The 22,857-nt window shown below is 38.0% G+C and overlaps 1 protein-coding gene across 2 annotated transcripts in view; it reads left to right on the forward strand.

The window, feature by feature from the left end:
• DIAPH2 (diaphanous related formin 2) overlaps nt 1-22,857 on the forward strand; it is an 859,779-nt gene that overhangs the window by 701,274 nt on the left and 135,648 nt on the right. For both annotated transcript variants that reach the window (XM_068532463.1, XM_068532464.1), the window contains one exon: nt 1,567-1,662. In XM_068532463.1, coding sequence (XP_068388564.1) covers nt 1,567-1,662 — 96 coding nt within the window. The remainder of the gene's footprint in view (nt 1-1,566; nt 1,663-22,857) is intronic.

Here is a 22,857-nt window from a genome sequence, read left to right on the forward strand (position 1 = left end):
CAGTGGTTAAGACTCAGCGCTTTCACTGCTGTAGGCCCGGGTACAGCCCGGGCCCTGGTCGAAGAACTAAGGTCCCACAAGCCACGTGGTGCGGCCAAAAAAAAAAAAAAGATATAACTAGTGTGAAGTGCGTACTGCATAAAATTTAATTCTCCCAGATACATTCCAGCCACGCCAGACTTCCTTCATTTCCTCTTTTCTTTCCATTGTAAAGAGCAGGTCACGGTTCAGATGTGTCTGCAGCCTTAATATTCCTAAAAGTGCACAATCCTCTTTCCCTGTTTAGTCACTGGGGTTCTACTTTCCCTTTATTTTTCCCGTTTTCACCAAATATGATACCTGAGAACCTCTGTGTTTCCTTTTATTTTTTCACTCAATATCCTGTCCTAGAGAACTCATTTTAAAAAGAATAAATGATTGTAACATTGAGGAAATCTCAAGTCAAATGAAGAGCATAATCAAAAAAGGTTTTAGCTTATTCTTGCCCCATAAGAAAATATTTTTCTTCCTGTGATCTGACACCCCACAGTCAATTCTTTAAACAAAGTAGGATTTAAATTTCACTTTGGAATAACATCAGAAATAATTTCTTCTCCCTCACTGCCCCCCTTTTCTTCTCTTAGCCCTCCTGCCTGCAAGTGTCCTCTACCCCAGACCCACACGCTTAGCTACCACTCAAATTAACCACGTGGCGAGGGTCCTTTTCATCAGTGAGGCCTGTTGAGAAGAGGGTCCTCAGCTCACTGTGGATGAGCCACAGCTTCGCAGAGAGTTTCTGGCAATGGACACCTTGCTCTAGCAAATCTTAAAAGTATTTTTGACAGCCAGAATTGTCAAAGGTAAGAGTAGCGTGAAATGTTTTATGTACGTTTCCGTTAGGAATTTCCGTGAACATCTCTGAGTACTCCGCTCATAGGAAAAGTTTAGAAACACAACAGCATTCTAAAAGGGGCGATGAGACTCTGGCTAATGTCTCTCAAATGTAGAATGTGGCCTTTCAGATGATGTGGTCACCTTTGCCTTCTGCAATGTCAGCATTTGAAAATGGGTACAGGATATGGATTAGATAGGAACTGAATGCAGGTGTGTTTTGCAAATGGTGTCTTTTAAGATAATCACAGATGATGGTTGAATGCTTAAGGTATTAATACAATCAGTATTTAACCTTGTGTAACTCCGCTTCATCAAATCACGCCCTGCACGTTGATTGCATTAAGCCGGGTCAGTGGTTTCTTGCTTAGGAATATCTTATAGGAATCCGAACAGGAAGGCAGCAGTAGCTGATCAGCTACTGTTTATTTGCATACTGAGCATGTCATCAATAATACAAAAGACAAGGTCTTTAAGTTGAAAGAATGGTGGGATTGGCATGAATTTTGCTTAATGGTGCGTAATAAGCAAAGTAGTCTGTGGTGCCAGAAACTGACAGGATCCACTATGTTAAAACAGATATATGTCTTTAATTTAGGGGTATTATATAAATCTGACAGGAGTTTTTTCCCTTTATTTTCCTGTAGTTTAACTTTAATTGCTCCAAGATTAATTCCAATTTCTCCCTTCCTCCAGAGGGTGATGAGACGGGCGTGATGGATAATCTTCTAGAAGCCCTGCAATCAGGTGCAGCATTCCGAGACCGCAGAAAGAGGATTCCAAGGAATCCAGGTAAGAGCCATTCCAGCTAACATGGTATTATAGAATGTAAGTGCTCAGAGCCAGGTACCAAAAAAAAAAAACCCAAAAGACAAAAACAACCTTTCTCATGAAAAAAATGTTTTTAAACAGTTGATCTCAGTTCATGTGTGAAATCTCAGCAGGCTTCTATATCTACGTGATCACAAGTTTCAACTTGGTCAAAGCATCTTCAAATAACTGTAGGCTTTGCAAAAAAAATTTAGAAGCAAGGATTCCTGCTGTGTTTCATATTAAATATTTTTAATTGTGATTTTATGAACATGTGGTTTGAGTAGAAGATGGTTTAAAACCATAAATGTAATTAAATCATTCCAAGTAATTAGCCCTAATGATGTCACGTTAGCTATTTACAGGTAAGGAAACTGAGATAATGCTCCTTTCCAGAGGCCACTTTGGCTTTGCAGTCCATTCTCCATTCTCCATGTTAACTAAAGAGAGGACAGGCACAGATGATCCAAGACCCCCAAAAGTCCCAAAATGTTGGAACCCCCTTTTTGTGTTTGTTTGATTAGTAACAAAGCCACACTATGAAAATTGATCTCGGAGGAAGAAAAAACATAAGAGAAGCAGGACAACCTCCCTCACTCAAGTGGACCCAGAAAGTTGTCTGTCTTTCCTCTTCATACCCTATGGCTGAAGTAAATAATAGCTCCTCTCAGAATAATCCAAGTAGGCTGAGCTATCCATCTCCTCTAAGGAAATTTTTATATTTTTAGTTCCTATCTTTCTTGAAGTAGAGGGAGAAACTAGGTGTGTTGACTGTAAAAGCTCTCTTCATGGGCTGTAGAGCTATACGGAGACATAAATGAAAAAAGGAAAATTAATAGTAAACATGGAAACTCTACTTAATTTAGATTAGTAAGATTTGCCGTGAATAGCCTACAATTCAAAAATATTCTGTGTTTAGAATAGAAACGATCACATTTTATTAAAATGGAAATTGGTACCTCTCAAAACCACTGTACTCCAAGAAACCAGTGAAAGAAATGGAGCCCGGAGCAGAATGGTCCAGAAAAGCTTTTGGCAATGGTGAAATTCATGGTGGAAGACAATATAAGGTATATTTCATCTTTTTCACATTTGAGTGAATCCCGATGGGTACCTTAGCCTGAAGGTTAGATTTGGTTGAGAGGACAAGAGTGTTTTGGTTGGAGTGTAAGACCGCTTTATGTGGCTGAAGACATTGCAGATGGCCTACAGAAAGAGTGGAAGACTGCAGGAAAGAAACTTAACATCTATATTTATATGTCCATATTTTTTATGGCAATGCTGCATGGCAGAAAGTTAGGGGCACTACTAATCTGTCCTCAATCTTTACCTGTAAAATGAGAATATTCTATCATGCTACCAGAGGCCCCTGCCACCTTTTAAGAAAAATAGAAACCTTCCCTGCTCTTTCTTGAACAATCAGAGCATTAATAGGCAGTGGAAGCAAACTGAAATAATTTTTCCATCAATTCTGTTCTCTGTTAAGCAGCTGATAAGTAAAAGCATGTTATTCTGTGCCATAAAAGAACTGCCATCATCTTTCTAGGCTATTTATTTTTAAAATACATTTGCTAAGGCCCCTGTCTGACTAGTCTCACACCTCATACTGACTCTGGAAAGACTGTACTGAGAGAAAGAGATCATTCCATGGGGTTTCTGTGAGTTTGGTACTCCAGGGAATATAGTGTTGTCAACTGTGAAACACCGAGAATATATTCACAAACCGCATAATTTTTTAGTACTGATTCCAAGTAATCTAAATTGGGACCTCTTTTGCTTTGTAGTTGGAGGGCCTCCATGAACACGTAGGGTCAAAAATATCAGCCCAGTTAGCCCTGGCAGTCATTCCAAGTGGCAGCAGCCAATGCAAATGTCTAGCGGTAAGAAGAACCTAGAAGGCAGACAGTGGCAGTGATTGGTAAAGCATCTTGGACATCAGTAGAAGTGCTTGAAGGGACGGGGAGGGGAAGGCAGGCACAGAGTTAGCAAGTCTGCCAAAAACTCTCCCGTCTGCTTCCCTCTTTCTAAAAGAGATAGAACTGGGGGGGGGGGGGGGCTTTTCCAGATTTCCTCGCTGTTTCTGCCTCTCTTAGCTAAGATCATCTTTTCCTGCTGGCCTCCTTTTGTTTTCACTTTCCTAGGCACCTTATTCGGTTCCTTTCCAAGATCCCATTGACTTTCTACTGCTACACTTTGACTGTTTAACCCCAGCATCCTTGCTCCTGTCCAGAAACCTCTACTTCACCATGGTGAGATAAAAGCAGAAAAATCAAATTATAAAGAAGGCTGTTTTCTCCAAGTAAAGTCGTATCAGAGGAAATAGCCAAAAAATCTGAAATCAGAGTCAACCACAGACAGCAAAGAGGTACTGCTCCGCTTGCCAACCCCATTATCATTGCTTACAGATGGACACCCCGGCATGTAAAACACAGAGCCCTACAATTGTGCTTCTAATTGCAGTGTTTTCAGTTGCATATTTAAACAAAATCAGGTGAGAGTCTGTATTCTTCATTAGAAGATCAAAATGTTAATAAATGGTATGATTAGTTGCCGACATTGCAAATCTTCCACAGTGAGCCGATGTTCCCCTCCCCAAGAAGAACTCATATTAGTTAACTCAGAAGGCGCTCCCAAATATTGCCTCCAGCCCATTCAGCTGAGTGTGTTGTTTCAGTTAAGGGCACCAAAACCATTGTAAGGGAGACGATCGTATCAGCAGTGATATTGAAAATATTAATAACTGGTATAGCATGGGCCCCAGCCAATCAGAACGTGCACAGGCAATAAGTAGCCACTATGGCTGCTACTGGCTGAATTACCCAGATTACGGCTGTGCTGGTGTCAAACTCGGAGCTTAGGAAATGAGCCCCTAAACATTTATTCATGCATTGGACCTCTGTTCTGTGAAAGGTACTATGCTGGACATGATGGCAGATGCAGAAATAATTAAGATAAGATTTCCTTCGTTGTAAGACCCTTGTGTCTTATAGGAAAGATAAAAAAAGACAGAAAGACTACAGGATAAGGCAGATGATAAGGGGCATTATATACACCAGGTGTTAATAACATACTGTGTGAGTTCTGAGGAGGGAAATATTGTACCATATTGATATATCAGAAAAAAAATCATGGAGATAAAGGCTTTGAAGGATGAGTATGGATTTCAGCAGTAGGAATTGGAGGTGGGGATAGTGGGCATTTGAGTCCAATGAAACATCATTAAAAGAGTTTAGAAAGTGCAAAGCACTTTGGGAGAATGGCAAATGGTACAGCTAGTAAGAAAATAGGTTATATAAAGTGTAAAAGTATAGAGATAATTCTGGAAAAGTGGGTTGTTAGCCTATCATACAGTGCTGGAATAAGAGACTAAGGTGTTCGCATATCATTCTTTAGGCAATGGAGGTATATTGTTTTTAGCAGTGGAAGAATATGATCAAAGCTCTATATTAGGACATTTAATCTATAGGAATGTAGGTGATGAATTAGTCATATCCTTAGTCATATGAATAATTCTTAGTCAAAAGGAGATAATTTAGGGGAAGAGGAGTAGCCAGGAGTCAAGGATAATCCTAGGGTTTTGACTTCGATTAGCTGGGAGGACAGTTGGGTTACGAGAGAAAACTATTAAGATCAGGAAAAAGGAATAGTGATAGAAGACAAATTCAGTTTTGGGCAAGTGAAACTGAAAGTGGTGGCAGAGCATTGAGGTCAAGCTGTCCAGAAGTTTCTTGGAAATATGAGTGTAGATTTCATCACAAGAGGTGGAGTTTGTGAGATTTCTGGTTATACTTTGGAAATGGAAGAGATTATTAGAGAGATTATTAAGCAAAAAGAGATCCAAAACCAGAACCTTGAAAATGCCTCCCCTTTGGGGCTAAAAGTAGAACTAGCAGAGAAGATAGACCAGGAGCAGTTGGGTATGTAGGAGGCCAATCAAGACATTATTATTCTAGAAGCAAAGGAAGGCAGAAAAGGTGGGCATTTTCAATAATGACATATGCTACAGTGGAATCAGAAAGGATAAAGACCAATGATTTGCCATTTGGGAGCTTTCTAGTGACATTTTAAGAGCATCTTTTCAATATTGGAATGGAATTGGGAGCCAGAATGCAGGGACTCAGCAGTGAGTAGATGGTGAGGCTCTAGGGGTAGGTAGTATTCATTCAACAATGAAACAATTCTATTGGATGCCCCCTGGGCATCACGTGCTGGATTAGGTACTGAGGATGCAACACCAAACAGGGCTCTTGCCTCAAGGAGCTCACATACCATTTGGGAAAACATGAATATAATCCACGTGATACAAGTGTAGTGCAAGAAAGTAACATAACATTTCAAATCAACTATACTTCAATTAAAAAAAAATTTTTTAATTAAAAAATGCAATGCAATCTTATATGTGCCATAATGAGATAGGAATCGTGTGCTTGTGCAGCACAGGACATAGAGTAACTCCCCACATCCCCTCCCCTCTCGTCTTTATATTCCCTAGAATATGGACTACACTTTCTAGAAGTTTGGTTTGCGAAAGGAGCATCTCAGTTTTCCTTAATTATCTAGGATGGATTTATCATCTATAAATTTGGCCAAATCTTTCTGGACCCTCTTTGTTACAGCCTTTGTTGGCCCTTAAGGTAATAAGTCCCATATGTTTACAATCTACTTTGTAAAGAATTGCCCATCAGTATTCCCGACTTTCTCATTGTAAGATCAAAGGTAAGCTTTGGAGGAAAAAGAAGCACACGACGAAAAACCTTGCAGGAGTAAAAACCACACTTAAAGTGTTAATACACAATGCCACATCTGTTTTCTTTCGGAATAGCTATAGATACAACATGCTTCATTCATTCATTCATTCATTCATTCATTCATTTATTTATGGCTGTGTTGGGTCTTCGTTTCTGTGCGAGGGCTTTCTCTAGTTGCGGCAAGCGGGGGCCACTCTTCATCGCGGTGCGCAGGCCTCTCACCACCGCGGCCTCTCCCTTTGCGGAGCACAGGCTCCAGACGCGCAGGCTCAGTAATTGTGGCTCACGGGCTTAGTCGCTCCGCGGCACGTGGGATCTTCCCAGACCAGGGCTCGAACCCGTGTACCCTGCATTGGCAGGCAGACTCTCAACCACTGCGCCACCAGGGAAGCCCAACATCCTTCTTCTCTTTGAACCAACTCCACCTCTTCCTTCTTTGCCCACTGTGAGTATAAACAGGCTTCTCGGCAATAGATAGATATCTAACTTAGCTATTTTGGCTCTGACTAGATTTTGATATATAGTTCTAGACATTAAAAACACACACACAAGAAAAGCATTATGAAGAAATGAAAGCAGGAAACAAAATAAATGTACTTTGGTTTTAGAACCACTCAGGGCAACCAAGAAAACTAAATTTGAAAAAAAACAGAAGAAACTCTGGAGACACGTGATCCTACTTTTATAGATCAGCGAGATAAAAGTCTGAATGAGAAGGTATAATTTACCATTTGAGAACAGAGAGGAGACAAGAAACGATGATATTCAACAGAGGAAAAAAACCAAACTCTAAGTATTAGGAAAAGTATTTTCGTAGCAAAACAAAACCCACATTTTCTTGGGCCTCTCTACCTCACAGTAACCACTGTTCCTTCGCTTTCACCTATAATACCATGCATTTCCCTGCCTGCTGTTTGCTGTAGCAACCAGCACTCTCCTGCCTTCACGATGCCAGAGCCTGGGAGCGGTCAGTGGCAAAGTGGGAAGAAATGCCCCTCTCTGCCTTTAGTGTGACACTCCACCAATGTACCAAGATAATATACTACTTAAGCATGAAGGTCTTACAGACATTTTTAGAAAAACAGCTTTCAGGTTTAAGTTACAGCCCTCTTGATCTCCGTAGGATTTGGCCCCATACAGCAAGGCCCAAAGACAAGCCCATGTAGTACTCAGTATCCTCCTCCTTTTTTGATGACCAGGGTCTGTTGGGGTTTTGTGTTTGTTTTTCTTTTATTATTTTTACTAGGTCAAGCTGGTCATTCATTCTAAGCTATTTACTTCTTTCTCCCTGTGGAAGAGTTCTTTCCCTTGAGCCTCCTCAGTCTCTGTTTCTAAGTGTTAGAATCTTAGATTAGCCAACTAAACCCCATTTTGTCTATAGTACAGTTATTAGATTGGAATGTGCAGTCCAAATTTAGTAAAAAATGACATTGTGCAAACAAATAAACAAATAAAAATACAGCATTCATCCAACTATTTATTGATCAAATAGTAGGGGCCAGGCAACAGTGCTAGGACCCTGGAGGGCAAAGATGGATAAAGCATGGGTCTTGCCCTCAAGAACTCAGCGGCTCATGGGGAAGACAGAATTATACATAATGTAAATGCTATGATATAAGTATGTACAAAGTGCTAAAAGAGGAATAAACTGCCTGGAGAATTCAAGAAAATTTTCATGATGAAAATGGCATTTGAACTGTTTTGAAGGATGAATAGTAGTTTGTCTGGAGAACAGGGGGAATGGTGGCAAATACATGCAATGGAGACATGGAAGGGAACAGTGGTTATGATGAAAAGTTTGTTGCAACAAAAAGCCAACACACACACACACACACACACACACACACACACACACACACACACACGAAAGCAAGCGGGGTTGAGACTGGAGATAACCAATAATTTGGGGAACATCTGCATGTATATGATTATAGAAACCTTGGGATCACCCAGGAAGAGTATGTCCAATGAGAGCTAAAGGCCAAGACTAGTGCCTTTGGGAATTACAGTATTTAGGAGGAAAATAGAGGAATCAACAAAGGGCACTGAGAAAAAAAAAGTCAGAAAGAGAAGAAGAGAAACAGCAAAAAGTGATGCCTGGAAGACCGAGGTTAGAGAGAATTTCAGAATGGAGAAAGTCAGCAAGGTCACATCCTGCAGAAAGTTAAGTAAGTAGAATGATGACTGAAAATAGACCAGTGGGTTTGTCAACTAGCAGGTAACAGCTGTCCTTTTCCCGAGCAGTTTCAGTAGAAAGGTGAGGGCCAAGAGGGAGGATTTAATGGATTAAAGAATGAAGACTATCTCTTGTTCCTTAAGTGCTGGCACTTGAAGGAAAGAAAGGGAGTTAGAGAATGAAAATAAATTGTATCTCTTCTAGAGATTCTGACAGGAAACTCTAGATGCATGCTTTCAAGGGTCTTGAATGGTGTTGCCAATCATAAATTATGCCTGGTTTTACTTCCAAATATAGGACACTTTTCCCTCTTCATTCAACTGTATTTATTGAGCATATACTATGCGATGTACTTAAAATACTTTAGCATGCTTGGAGTTTTACAGTTAACAAAGCACTTTCTTATCTGTTGTGTGTATGTGATTCATAGCCATCTAATAATGCAAAGTTCTGTTTGCATAAGTTAAAATGAAGGACATTTGTGGCTCATACAGAGAGTTTAGCTGGTGGGGGTGGAGGTGGGGAAGGAGACAAAAAGGATCAAATAATCCTCAGGCCAGCCACTCAGTGTTCTCAGGAACATTAGCTCGGTTACCTCTTAGCAATAACTAGAGGGTGAATTCTAGGATCTTGGTGGCATCGATCAACATTTAGGTGACAATTAAAAATACGAGAGCAGGTAAAATAATCTGGGGAAAATGAGTAGAGCAGCGGGCAAAGGGAAAACCCTGGAGAAAACAAACATTTGTGACACTGGTTCTCAGCCCTGGCTACACACTGGAATCACTTTGAGGTACTTCTAAAAAATGCCCATGTTCAGTTCCTCTCTGAAGCAATCAAATCCAAATCTGTGGAGTCAGAGTCTGAGCAATAGTATATTTTAAAAGTAATTCAGATATACACTACTATATATTAAATAGATAAACAACAAACACCTACTGTATAGCACAGGGCACCCGTATTCAATATCTCATAATAGCCTATAATGGAAAATAATCTGAAAAAGAAGAAATATGTGTGTAACTGAATCACTTTGCTGTACATCTCAAACCAACACAACATTGTAATCAACTGTACTTCAATTAAAAAAAAAGTTACTTGGGCGATTTTAATGTGTCACAAAAGTTGACAACCACCAATTTATGGGACTAGCTTGGAAACCGAAGCACCTAAAAGATAGCATGAAGGGGTTTGTTCTGGAGGAGTGGGGAGAAAAAAGCTAGTGTGGTATCGCTGAGGCCAAAGGAATAGAGCTTTTCAAAGAGTAAGTGCTGAATAGCATCAGATGTAGCCAGGAGGACCAATAAAATAAGGATTGGAAAGGATCCAGTGGATTTAACTGTTAGGAATTCATTGGTGACCTTAGCAAAAACAGTTTTAGGAGAGTGTGTTTGGACGGGGGTGAGAGTGAGGCAGATGCCTTGAGTTCTAAAATGCTATTCGTTTTTAAGGCCACTTAATTTAGTGTCTTTTTTTTTCATCGCTTCATGTAAATCTTATGATGAAGTGTGTACCTGTATTAGTTACTTAATTTTTGTTTGTTTTTTTCTTTTTCTTTACGGAAATTAAATTTAACTTTCAGGACAGACACATACATGTATTGATTAATAAGACCTAGGTTTGCATTAGGGAGGCTAGAAACAGAAGATTGCTATGTAGTCTATCCTTGATTATTCTTTGACAACTAGAGAACAAATTGAACGCAGACCATTTATGCCCTATTTATATGCAAAATTGTTCTAAGCAAGCACTGATGATGTTCTCTATAGAAATTTCAATCACTTTGCTTGTCTGTCCTCCTACACAATATAATCAGCTCTGCTGCAGATTTCTTCATTGGTGATCTCTGCAAGCTAGTAGGAGATAAGGTCAATTTCAGTTGATTTTCATGAGAATATGAATTTAACAGGCTTCCTTTAGATATTGGAATATGGGATAAGTTAGGACAAGCAATTATTATGCAACAGTAAATTTCTCTTGGTAGTTTTAATTCCATGTCAAAAATTCACAGACATGCTAATGTTGGTAGCTAAGCTCCCATAACCACCTGCTTATTTACAAACCTTCAGTTCTGGAATAAATCGTTGGGACCCTATATGTCAGGTGCGTGATACCACTGTAACATGAGCAGACACTCTGTGCATCTATAACTATATTAAATGACAAGGTATTTTTCAGACTGTCATAAGTATCTTAAATTTTCTAGAAAACTAATTGCTTTCAAAACTAAAGGGAAATAATTGTTCTAATTGGTGGTTGTAATGATAGGCTTATTTCTCTCATATGGACTCGGTAGTATATTATTGAAAATTTTCCTAAACGGGGATAAGAAATGATAAACTCTGCTTCCTATCCAGCTGAATTCCATCTGCTGCCCCAATGGCCAAAGGCAGCTAGATTCACCTGCAGATGAATGTACTCCCTACCCATCTCCCAGTTTTAATGAAACCTTTGGAAATACCCCTCCTGTGTATTATGATTTGAACCTTACTCCTGGTAGTTTCTTTCCTTGTGTCCATTAAAATGAGAGGAGCCGAAGGAGAAGGAAGGAAGAGGGCAGTGCGTACCTAAGGCTCTATAATACCCTTCTGAGATTCAAGTTCTTCCATCATTCATTGGTATTTTTTGCATTTGCAAAAGGATGAGCCCAGATACCTTGAAACTAATATTGTGCTTCATCTATTCCAGGAAACCTTTTAAGGTTATGCTCAGTGTCAGCTCTCTTAAAGATATTGATGATACAAAGTGTTAAAATACGGCAAGGTTTATAACTATATTTCACTATTAAAAGATTGTGATATATTTTTAGTACCTAGCACATAACTCAGTATAGTGTATACTCTTGATAACTGCTTGTTGAACACTTCACAATTATCCAAAAAAAAAAAAAAAAAATATTGAATCTACATGAAAGCCTTTTCAATATCTTGTACCTAAAGCTATCTCTCAAGTTTGAAATTTGGAGGATGAAGGAAATAGAAATTCCATTCTACATCATTGTAAATGGAATTCCATTAAATCTGAGTTTATTTTATGGGCAAGGTCGAATGTCCTATGTATGTTACCTTCACACGACCTTTTCTACTCAGTAATGTTTAGGCTTGACAAGTGAAGAAAAATGCTGAGTTTTTATAAAAAACGAAATATAACTATATGCCATTACTCTTATTCTTACATCCATTGTACTTGCATTTGACTGCTGCCTCTTTGTCATTCTCAACTCAAATCATGGTTTGTTCTATTCCTATGACTTAGAGGGCAAAATTCCTAAGTACTACTAGAGAAAATACAGGAAAAGTAGATTGACAACAGCCTTTTAAGTTTTACGTATCTTCTCATCTGTCTTTGCAAATATGTCCTATAAGACAGGGGAGGTGGACGGGGGTTAGTGAATCTCTTTAGAATAACATTAAATAGTAATTGTTTTTCCAGTTTTCTCACAGATTTACTCAGGAGGACCAATCTTTCTGAAATTTAGGGGGTTTTATCTAGTGCGTAGGGGTATTCTAGGGATTTGAACTGTTTGTTTCAGAGACTTTCTAGGATCCAGGATGATATTTTCCCTTTCCACTTGGGAAGGTTTTAGCTTGAGATTTCTGGGGTTACTGGTCTGTTCTATTGTTTGTCTTGCATAGGTGTAGTATACAGCAAGCAGTACAGTACTCTCTGGACAATGAACAGGGATTTTTTTTTTTCATGTCATATACATTATTCACCACTCTGCAGTGGTTTCAGAAAGCCAGTGCATATCCTGGACACAAAGAAACAAAAAAACACAAAAACAAGGATATGATTTTCATATTGTTGTTTGGAAAGTTAATACTGTTGTGCATGGATTTCATTTTTTCTTGCACAGTTAGAATTCCTGTTAGACTTTTGGCAGCCTTATAGCTATTAATCAAAAGTGTACATGTTTATTGTGTTTGCTAATAAACTGATAGATTATCTTCAAATATTTGGAGTTAACCTGTGAAGGGAAATTTATACCAGGACGGATAAGCAGTATGGCTTTGTGTGGGTAGTCCAGTGTTTATTTTAGTTATGTTTGTGACTTCATCTCAGTCATCTATATCAGTACTATTTTATGTGACAGAGATCATGAGAGATGACTGTGCTTTGTGCATAATAATATGTGTAGATTTTATTTTGTTATCATATCAACAGATAATTGGAATCAAACATAAACATTTTTGAATTGAAAAGAAAAAGGACTCTTTAAGAAACTTTTCTAGTACGTAGATTTCATTTTTAAGGTCCAAATTGAACTCTCATGCACATGTAGAGAACATTAAAACAAGTTCAGTTAATAGTCCTAAAAACCCACAACATGAAGGCACCAAGTGCCTTCCTTAGTGACTGGGGTAATGGTCCAAGATAGAAAATAAATTTAGAAATGAAGTTCCAACATAATGAACTTCTAGGAAATTATTAGAGGATATTTTAAATGTTGAATTCAGGGTGGAGGCAGATTGGGAAGGGCAAATGGGAAGAAAAGTATCACATCTAGCAATTTAAATATTTTTTTTCAGTTGCCATAAATAGTATCGATCAGTTTGCATGGCTCATTTAGAACTGAAACTTCCTGGCAGAGGAAGATGCAAAGCACTGAAAAAGGATTATGGTCCAGTTGAATGGTGTCCACACAGATTCTTTGCATTATAAATTATCCTTATGCTTCCAGTTTCTTAACTTTTTTCCCACTTACCATGCTTTGCGGTCCTGGGGCCTTTTGTACGCCACTTTCCTCGCTTCCCTTCTGCTGCTTCAGAAGAATCCTGTTTTATCAATTTATCTCCCTCACAACACTGTTTCCCACCTCCATTGTCCCAATCTGATTTTCCACATGCTAGCCGTGGAAAAGAAAAACTAGGGGGCGGAAATGGGGGAATATAATTATATCAGCATGGTTTGAAGTCTATTTTATTTCTCTTAAATCTCAGCATTGTCTCTTTTATGAAAACAAAGACCACTGGCAATACTTACTGTTCCAAATAAACCCTCTCTTACTTTATGCCAAATTGTTCCTGATCTTGGTGGCAGGGAGGGGGGCAACGAAGGACATTTCAAAGGGACAGGGAAACGTTCCTGGATGGACTCTTGGCTCCCAACCTTTTTGGAATTATGATGTCATTGCTGCTGAAATTTGTAAGTACTCCTGATAGTGAGGAAAGCATCAAGTAGACGATAAACCTTAATAAATTACATAATACATAAATTATTTCACCAATTAGTATAGAAAATTGTAAAATGACTACATGATTTTTTGCTCTCAAAAAGTATACACTCTTAAAAAGAAAACCGAAAATACCTTTTCATAAAAATTCCTCAAATCACAATGCACTGTTATTTACAGCTTGACAGGTATGAATGTCTTCAATGAAAAGGAAGATGGTCGGGATTTCAATGAGTAGTTTAGCAGGTTTAGTATTTTTTTATTTTTGTCTCTCTACATTCATTCAAATAAAATATTAGATTTTACTGGAACAGGTCATAATTAAGTTCTACTCTAAGGAGATTTCTTTATTATTAAGGCACATAAAACAAAACTTTCTTAAAAAAGCACTTTTCTTATAAGCTAATATGTTAAATATTTTCTCTAATATCTTGAAAACGTACGCCTCCGTTCATTTACTTTTTACCTTAACTTGAAGACTAACTCCAGTAAAAGAAAGAGTGTACAGTGTGTGTGCTTATCTGTTTACCTAAACCCAAGTGTGGCCCTTGGAAAGTAGCACCTCTTATCAATCGTGATTGTTTTCATCAAATCATGCAAAAACATTTTTGTTATGCATTATGCATCATGTATCCAACTACTACTTAACTTCTATTCTTGACCATCAAATAGGTTTTGTTACCCTCGTTGATTTGGCTATAGAAGTTAAATGTGGCAATTTTTTTTTTTAATGGAAAAGAAGCTCCGTTTTGAAGTGTGCCTTCTTTTGGCTTTTCTGAGCTCTATAACATGTGGTACATGTCCTGGCATAATTGAAGGTACAAAGGGTAGTGATTGGGTAGAATTCATCACAGAATTTCACTTCCTAACTGTGTATCCAAAGCTGCTTTTGTACCAATTAGCTATGACCTTTTATTCTAGCCTTAAGGTATGAGATTATTAGAGGCAACCATTTCTGAAATATTTTCTTTCTAGTAGTAGTTTAAGCAAATTTCCTTGCAGTGCTGACTCTTTTTCAGGGCGGTACCCGCCCCCCGTGTGCTGCTTCTTTCCACTAAGCTGCTAAATCTTTCGCAGAGGAATTAAACGTAATGTTTCTGGAAACGTGAAGAGCTTGTGCCCTTTTCTGAGTGTCCTACTTCAGAAATATTGCAGCTGCAGTGGCATTACGTGCCTTCGTTTCTTTCTGTTTCTCTCTGCAGGGAAGTTCCTGCTTTAAGGTAGACCCACGCTCTTTTATTCCTGGAATTTTCCTGTTCTAAATGATGTGAAAGCTTCAGTCGCGTTTTTAAAGCACATTGTTTCTTTGTCAACTTATTTCACATCAGTTGACCATGCAGCTTGTAGGAATTATGGGGACTGGGTAAGAGGGTCTAAATGAATACTTACAAATCCGTCTTTTCTATTAGAGAAATAACCCAAAGCAAGAGCTCTCTGAACACAGTCATAATAACGTGATTTTTAGAGATGGCGCACAGTGCATTACCTATGTATGTGATACGGGGAACATCTCCACAGCCCATAAAACGTCAGAAATGCAGCTAAAATGAAAACAAACCCCTGGTACATTTTCACGGTGCTTCAGTCATAGGACAACGTTGCTGCCAAGTGAAAAGGTCCCATTTGACTTGCATTTGGGGCAGAGAATGAGAGCACTTTGCTAAGGTTGCCTTGTTTATTCCCCTTCCTCCAAAGCATTTCTTTTATGTGATTCCGCCACTTTCCCACCCACTTGTCATTTTGTTTTCAATGTGAATGTCATACTGTTTATGACATGGTCACTGCTTTTGAAGTTCACTTTCCAGAGCTTTAAGTTTTATTGAGAAGAAGATAATTTTCTAAAAAAAATTAGAAAAATAGGTTATCAAACAAATTAGTTAAATCCCATTCAAATAATAGAAGGAGGCAAACTTGACATTCAACTTTGACATCTAATTTGAATCTTTTGTGCATGCTGTTCTGAAAGCTCCTACCACTTGTTAAATTTGAGTGGGAGAGAACAAAACAGAGATAGTAGAATATTACTTCTTTTTCACTACCTTTAAATTAATTGTAGATTACATGGAACCATATCTTCATTATTAAAGTGAGAAATTCAATAAGTACTCTAAAGTGTTCTACTCTTCTAACTCCTTTAATAATGTCAAGATTCGGCATCAGAAGAGCAAGGGAATTAATATTTTGTTATGGTTAAAATGTTTTTTTCTTTCTTAACTAACAAGCTTAAAAATTTTTTTTTCTCACATTTATGATTCTTCTTAGGCTAATTGAAACAGAATTCACATGAGTAATTTATATTACTGACTGCCTGCCGCTTCAACATTCATGGAAGGAAAAATCAAGTTGTGGAATAAAAAGAAATAAGCCTGCTTTGAAAAGATGATATTAACAATTTTGGTAGTTTATATTTTCTTAAATAAGGTAGTCTTGAAACATGTAAATATGTGAAGCTGGAAATGAATCTTCCTTATTCTAGCACTGGTTATGATTCATGGTTAGCACTGGTACAAGCTGGTAATTTACAAACCTCATAGATTTTTACTACTCTTTGTACCCCTATGTGTCAACTGTACAAATGATAAAATAATAATCAAAGGACTGATGGTCAGTATAATAGCTATTGTGCTCTAGATATCTTTTATGCTTTGACATTAAATGTCTCTCTTGCCTTGGTATCTACTTTTCAAAAATCTACTACCCATTCCTGATACTATTTAACTGGGGTTATTAGTCCTTTGACAGTACTGCATGCTATTGACAGTATCTTTTAATTTGCTTTATTTCCTGACATTTTCTGTGTAAATTTTTTACATTGGGATTTTTAAATGCCAGATTTGTGCTTAAAATAGAAAAGCCCTCCACTAATAAGATTTAGTCATATCACCTAAGTACTACAGAGTTGTCCCAGATGTAACGAGGGGGAGATAAAGAAGGGATCACAGATAATAAATTTGCCCTGCCTTCTCCACAAAGTTATTACAGCAAGCCTTAAGTCTCAGCTTTTATTGATAAATATAAATATGGGTTATGTAAGGAAAGCCTATGCCTGTTTATAATAGCATTCAAATCTGGTTTTAGTCATTGCGTTGGGCCAAACCGCTCCATAAGCAGTCCCAAGGCAATCTGAAAACAGGTATTTGTTGCATAATCTGCTTTTATTGCGTATGTATTTTATTTTATGATTTTGTAGTTAAAGTAATAAAACGAAATAATATTTCCTGGCTAACTAGCAGGTAAACAACTTGACACAATATAAATGTATTTTATCTTGTGAAACAACTGATGGTCATTCCAAAGCAAGATTGTTGGGGAGGGGTGGGAGAAGGTAGGATTTTCAATTGGTTACCAGGCTTTTAACAAAACAATTCCTATTATAATCCTAGAGAATTTCATCTGCCTAAATCCCCACTCAGATGACAAGCAAGGAGTGAGAGCTGTAGTCAGAGGAACAAAGGATAAGGGGACCAATATCTGAATGAGCCCCTCCTCCCCCCATGGTGCCCTTTAGAGGGACCCATTATGCCCTGGGTTAGAACCTCTCACCATTGCTTGTGAAAATACTCGGCATTGAATGGTGCTGTATGTCTTACATTCTACTTACTAAAATTGCTTATACAATTCAGTTGGCTATGGTATTTATCATGTTCTGTCCTCAGCATTATGTAGCATGGTTAAGCCTACAAAGCAGCTGCTTTTTTTTTTTTGTTTTTTGTTTTTTGGTGGATCAAGTGATTATTATGTATTGTGTGAACATCAGTTCAAGTTTCTTGAGTGCTGTGGCATCTAGATGAAGGGTAGTAAATAAACATTAGGCTTTAAAAAAAAAAAAGACTTTTATGCTATTCTTCAAATTCTACATTGCCTGGAAATAAAGAGTGGCTATAGGACCCTTTTATTTCAATAAAACTTAGATATATACATCCATTGGTGAGCACATATACATCTGCACCTTAATGTTAGTGGAATTTGCACATGGGTATCAAAAGGTAAAAATCCTCAAAGATATTATAAAATCATGTTATAGAGTTCAGTTTTTACAATGGTTCAAAACTAAGGGGTGTCTGTGCGTACCATGAATTAAAATGTGTGCAATTTTTTAACCTATAAGACCCTTGAAAAAATAGCTTTAGAATGATAAGCAGCCTGGTTAGTTTCTCTTAAAGTATGTGGGTCTGGGGAGGATGGGTTTTACTTATAAAAGCCCCTTTGAAAATCATACTTGGTAAAACAAGCTATGTTGTATGTCTGCATGTACATATGTAACGCCTTTGGTGTCTAGTAAGAACTAGGTGCCATCCTATCATGTTTTCCACTCTCTCCTTGGGCTATTTCAAGTCTGAGACTTTCTCATTCTGCAGCCCCTGCCTCCCCACAGCTTCTGCCTTGATCCCTCAACCACATTGTCTCCTTTCTTCTCTTTCCATCTGGGAACTCTTATGTCCCGCAGTTTACTGAAGTGCTATAACTACAGCCTGTATCTCTTATTAACATATCTCTGTGCTATGCTTTTATGTGGTAGTATAGAATATTAATGCGATTAGCACCATTCATTAAGATGTACTGCCCATTCGAGTGACAGCCTTAAGTCACAGGATAAGCCTCCTTTAAAATGGTCTACTTTTTTTTTTTTTTTGAAGGAAGGGAAAATTTGTAATTAAAAAAAAAAGTTAAAACCTCTCAGAAAATCTACCATGGCTAATCCACTCAACACCCTCTCCCTCAAAAAAAGAGGAAGTTTCGACATTGAAACTTGGGGAATCTTCATAATGATAGCACATTTTCCATACTTTAATAAATTAATCCATAAGTTAATCACAAGTGAGGATACCTTGCTTATTTCCTACAGTGACTATGAAGATAAAGTGACGAGCAGATGTACAAAACAAACTTATGGTTACCAAAGGGGAAGGGGGGCGATAAACTAGGGGGTTGGGATTAACAGGTACACACTACTATATATAAAATAGATAACCAACAAGGACCTACTGTATAGCACAGAGAACTATACTCAGTGTTTTATAATAACCTATAAGGGAAAAGAATCTGAAAAAGAATACATATATATATATTTATTTATTCAGTTATATATATATATATATATAACTGAATCACTTTGCTGTATACCTGAAACTAACACAACATTGTAAATCAACTATACTTAAATTTTTAAAAATAGTTAAGCAAATAGAAATTAATAAAAAGATAAAGTGAGATGGTAGATGTGAAATTTTTTGAAACTTTTAAAGTATATTTATTTAAAGCTTGAACAAAGCTTTACAGTGTCCAAAGGTTACTATCATTACTATATTAAATCAATACCATTTATGTCAGTGGCTTCTCATTACTGTTAGGAAAATTCAAAATTTTTACAGTGGCTGGAAAGGCTCTGTACGATCTGACTTGTACCTACATTACCTGCCTCTTCTTGAACAGTTCAAGGCTGTGAGGACATATAGCACTCAGCTACAAAACTGTTATCATATTAAAAAGAGGAGCATTGTTTTGGGTGAAGAGATCTTCCAGTATTCATCCCTGAAACTGGAGCTTTTGGTAATATTTGAGTAGTAATTTGATGGTTAAGAAGATGTGATGCCAGATTATTATGATTGGTCATTATTATGAAAATAGGTAAAATGTTATTGGTTTCATTTATATCTTTAATTGATTAAGGTAACGAACAAATAAAATGTAAGCCGGAATTTATGAGGTATTTAATTAATCGCAGTAAATATAGTATATTGAACTTCCAGTTACATTGCTTGTCAGACTTTCAATATAGGGTAAGTCTGATATTTTCTAAATGGAACAATTAGAACAAACCTTATTTTAAAGAATCCATCTCTCCATACTCCAGGTTCTAAATAATTATAATGATATCTAATGTTTCTACTATTATAACTTTACAAAGCAATGGAAATATTGCCTGTACCCTGGCCTTCATAGTTCAACCTTAGACTTATTCTTCTGTGGCTACATCTATAATATAGAAAGTGTTTTATTTTCCTGGCTAACCTATTCTAGTGCAGTAAAATTTTGGAAAGAAAAATTATTTTGGATCAAGGACAAGCAACTCCAGGAGTTAAAATAGTCATTTTTTCCCCTGATTATTTTTCAATCTAGAAAAAAATTTTTTAAATATTTTGCTTTGATACACTGAATATTCAAACATTTTAGTTATAACTGGACTGCAAAAGTAATATATCTTTCTAAAAAAAAAGAAGCCAATATAGTCAAATATGCATCTAAGAGATACAACTTGTTTATACATAATAATATCACCATAAAGATTTTCATATTGTTATTCTAAGTGTCCCTTCCTGGAGACAAATGTATATTTAAGTCTTATGATCAGAGGAGCCATAGCCATCACAGCTCTGTCAGAAGCAGAAACGTACTATTGATATTAATATTTTAGCTTTCCACTTGCTTTCATGAAATCTATGAACAGAAGCTATCAGTGTCCAGAGGTTGGCTTCAAATGACAAATTCAGCATGCTGTAAAAAGTGATACTAGGATTTCCTGCTGAGGTCATCCAGAATTTGGCCATCCTGAGAAATGACTGTGGGTGCATTCTTACTCTCAAATATAATTCTTTTTTTTTTTAATTTTTAATTTTATTTTTGGCTGCATTGGGTCTTCGTTGCTGCGTGCGGCTTTCTCTATTTGCAGCAAGCAGGGGCTGCTCTTCGTTGAGGTACGCGGGCTTCTCATTGTGGTGGCTTCTCTTGTTGTGGAGCATGGGCTCTAGGTGCGCAGGCTCAGTAGTTGTGGTTTGCCGGCTCTGGAGTGCAGGTTCAGTAGTTGTGGCACGCGGGCTTAGTTGCTCCGCATCATGTGGGATCTTCCCGGACCAGGGATGGAACCCGTGTCCCCTGCATTGGCGGGCAGATTCTCAACCTCTGTGCCACCAGGGAAGTCCCCTCAAATATAATTCTTATTTAAAACTCTTATTCTCTAGAGGTTCTTGTGCTATTATATTTGATTGTGATGGTAAATAATGTGACTGTGAAAAGGAACCATACCACATGAAGAAGAACATCACTTATAGAATTACAAATTGGTCAGTGCCCCCTTGCTAGTATTCTAGAACCATCTGACTAAAATAATATGGTTTGGTTTCTTTTTCAAAAAGATAAAATGCAAAACACAATGGAAATGGACTTCTGAAGTATTCTGTCACCCATATAATAAATAATGGCCAAGCTTGTTTATGTTCTTGGCACATTATATGTCCTCAGTAAAGGTCTGTGGAATGAATAAGTTATCTAAATAAATGTATTATCTATTTTATCTGGAAGTGGCCAGTGAACCAGCTCCAGCCTCTCTCAGCTGTGGTCCTGAAGCCCCTGGAGGTAAGGCTGCCAAACTCGGTCCAACTAGAAATTGTGAAGCAGCCCTGTAACTGGGCTCCAGCCCCTCACAGCTGCAGTTTGTGAGCGGTCCTGCCAGTCCAGGAACCCAGTTAGAGACACTCCCATCTGCACCTCTTGAGATCCTGAAATCACCCTGTACCTGGCTCCAGCCCCTCCCTGCTGGGGTCAGGGAGCAGTCCAGCCGACCCAGGCACCTGGCAGAAGACATACCCATCCAAGCCTCCAGAGCCAGTTCTACAAACCTCAGTCCTGGCAGTGGGCCCTTAAGCTGCCCTGGGACTTGGTTTGAACACTTCTCAACCCTAGTCCATAGCCAGTCCTGCCTGCCTAGGGACCCACCCAGTGACCCGGCAGGAACCCTCTCAGGGACCTAGTGGGAGTCATACCCATCCATATACCTGGTGACAGACACACTGTCTGAGGACCCAAGTGTGGATTCTGAAGCAGACCCTTGTCCCAGCACCATCCTACTGAGCAAGGTCCTAGAGGCCATCCCATCCACCCAGGGATCACACAGGATCCACACCCACCTGCCAACTGCAGACGCAGCGATAGCCTTGTGATCCAGCTCCAACACGTCAGGACTGCAATTCCAGAGACAATCCACTTAGCCTGGAGAACCAACAGGAAAAGGTACTTGCCTCCTGAAACCCGTCTGTAAAAACTAGAAGGAATGTTTGCTCCTTTAAATGTACAGACACCAGTGCAAGGCTACATGGATCATGAAGAATCAGGCAAATATGACATCACCAGAGGAAACTAATTAAAGCTCCAGTTAACTGACCTCAAAGAAATGGAGATCCATGTATTGCCTGACAAAAAATTCAGAATAATTATTTTAAAGAAACTTAATGAAATTCAAGAGAATACAGATAAACAAGTAAACAAATCAGTCACAAGCAACAAAGAAGGTCACTATATAGTGACAAAGGTGTCAATTCATCAAGAGAATATAACAATTATGAATATATATGCACCCAACGTTGGAGCACCTAAATATTTAAAGCAAATATTGACAACTAAAGGGAGAAGTAGACAGCAATGCAGTAATGTTAGGGAACTTCAATACCCACTTCCAACATTGGATAGATCATCTAGACAGAAAATCAATAAGGAAATAGTGGACTTGAATAACACTACAGGCCAAATGGAGGACATTATGCTAAGTGAAATAAGTCAGGCAGAGAATGACAAATACTGTATGATCTCACTTGCACGTGGAATATTAAAAAGGCGAACTCATAGAAAAAAAGTGTAGATTAGTGGTTGCCAGGGGCCGGGGAGTGTGGGAAATGAGATGTTGGTCAAAGAGTATAAACTTTCAGTTAGAAGATGAAATAAGTTCTGGGGATCTAATGTGCAGCATGGTGACTACAGTTAACAATACTGGATTGTATACTTGAGAGTTGCTAAAGGAGTAAATCCTAAATATCAACAACGTCAACAAAATGGTAACTACGTGAGGTGATGGATCATTTCACAATATATATGTATGTCAAATCATCGTGTTGTACACCTGAAGCATACGTTATGTTATAGGTTGATTATATCTCAGTAAAGCTGGGGGGGAAAAAAGAAGGCTTATGAGAAGAACATCTCCAAGCAATAGAGAGAGAAAAAAAAAAAAAGCAATTAGAAGGGGGAATAAAGTTGATCCACTGCATTAGCTTAAAAAAAAAATAAACGAAGCGAAATGAGAATTCTTT

Source organism: Eschrichtius robustus, chromosome X (assembly GCF_028021215.1).
Source record: "Eschrichtius robustus isolate mEscRob2 chromosome X, mEscRob2.pri, whole genome shotgun sequence".
Lineage (NCBI taxonomy): Eukaryota > Metazoa > Chordata > Mammalia > Artiodactyla > Eschrichtiidae > Eschrichtius > Eschrichtius robustus.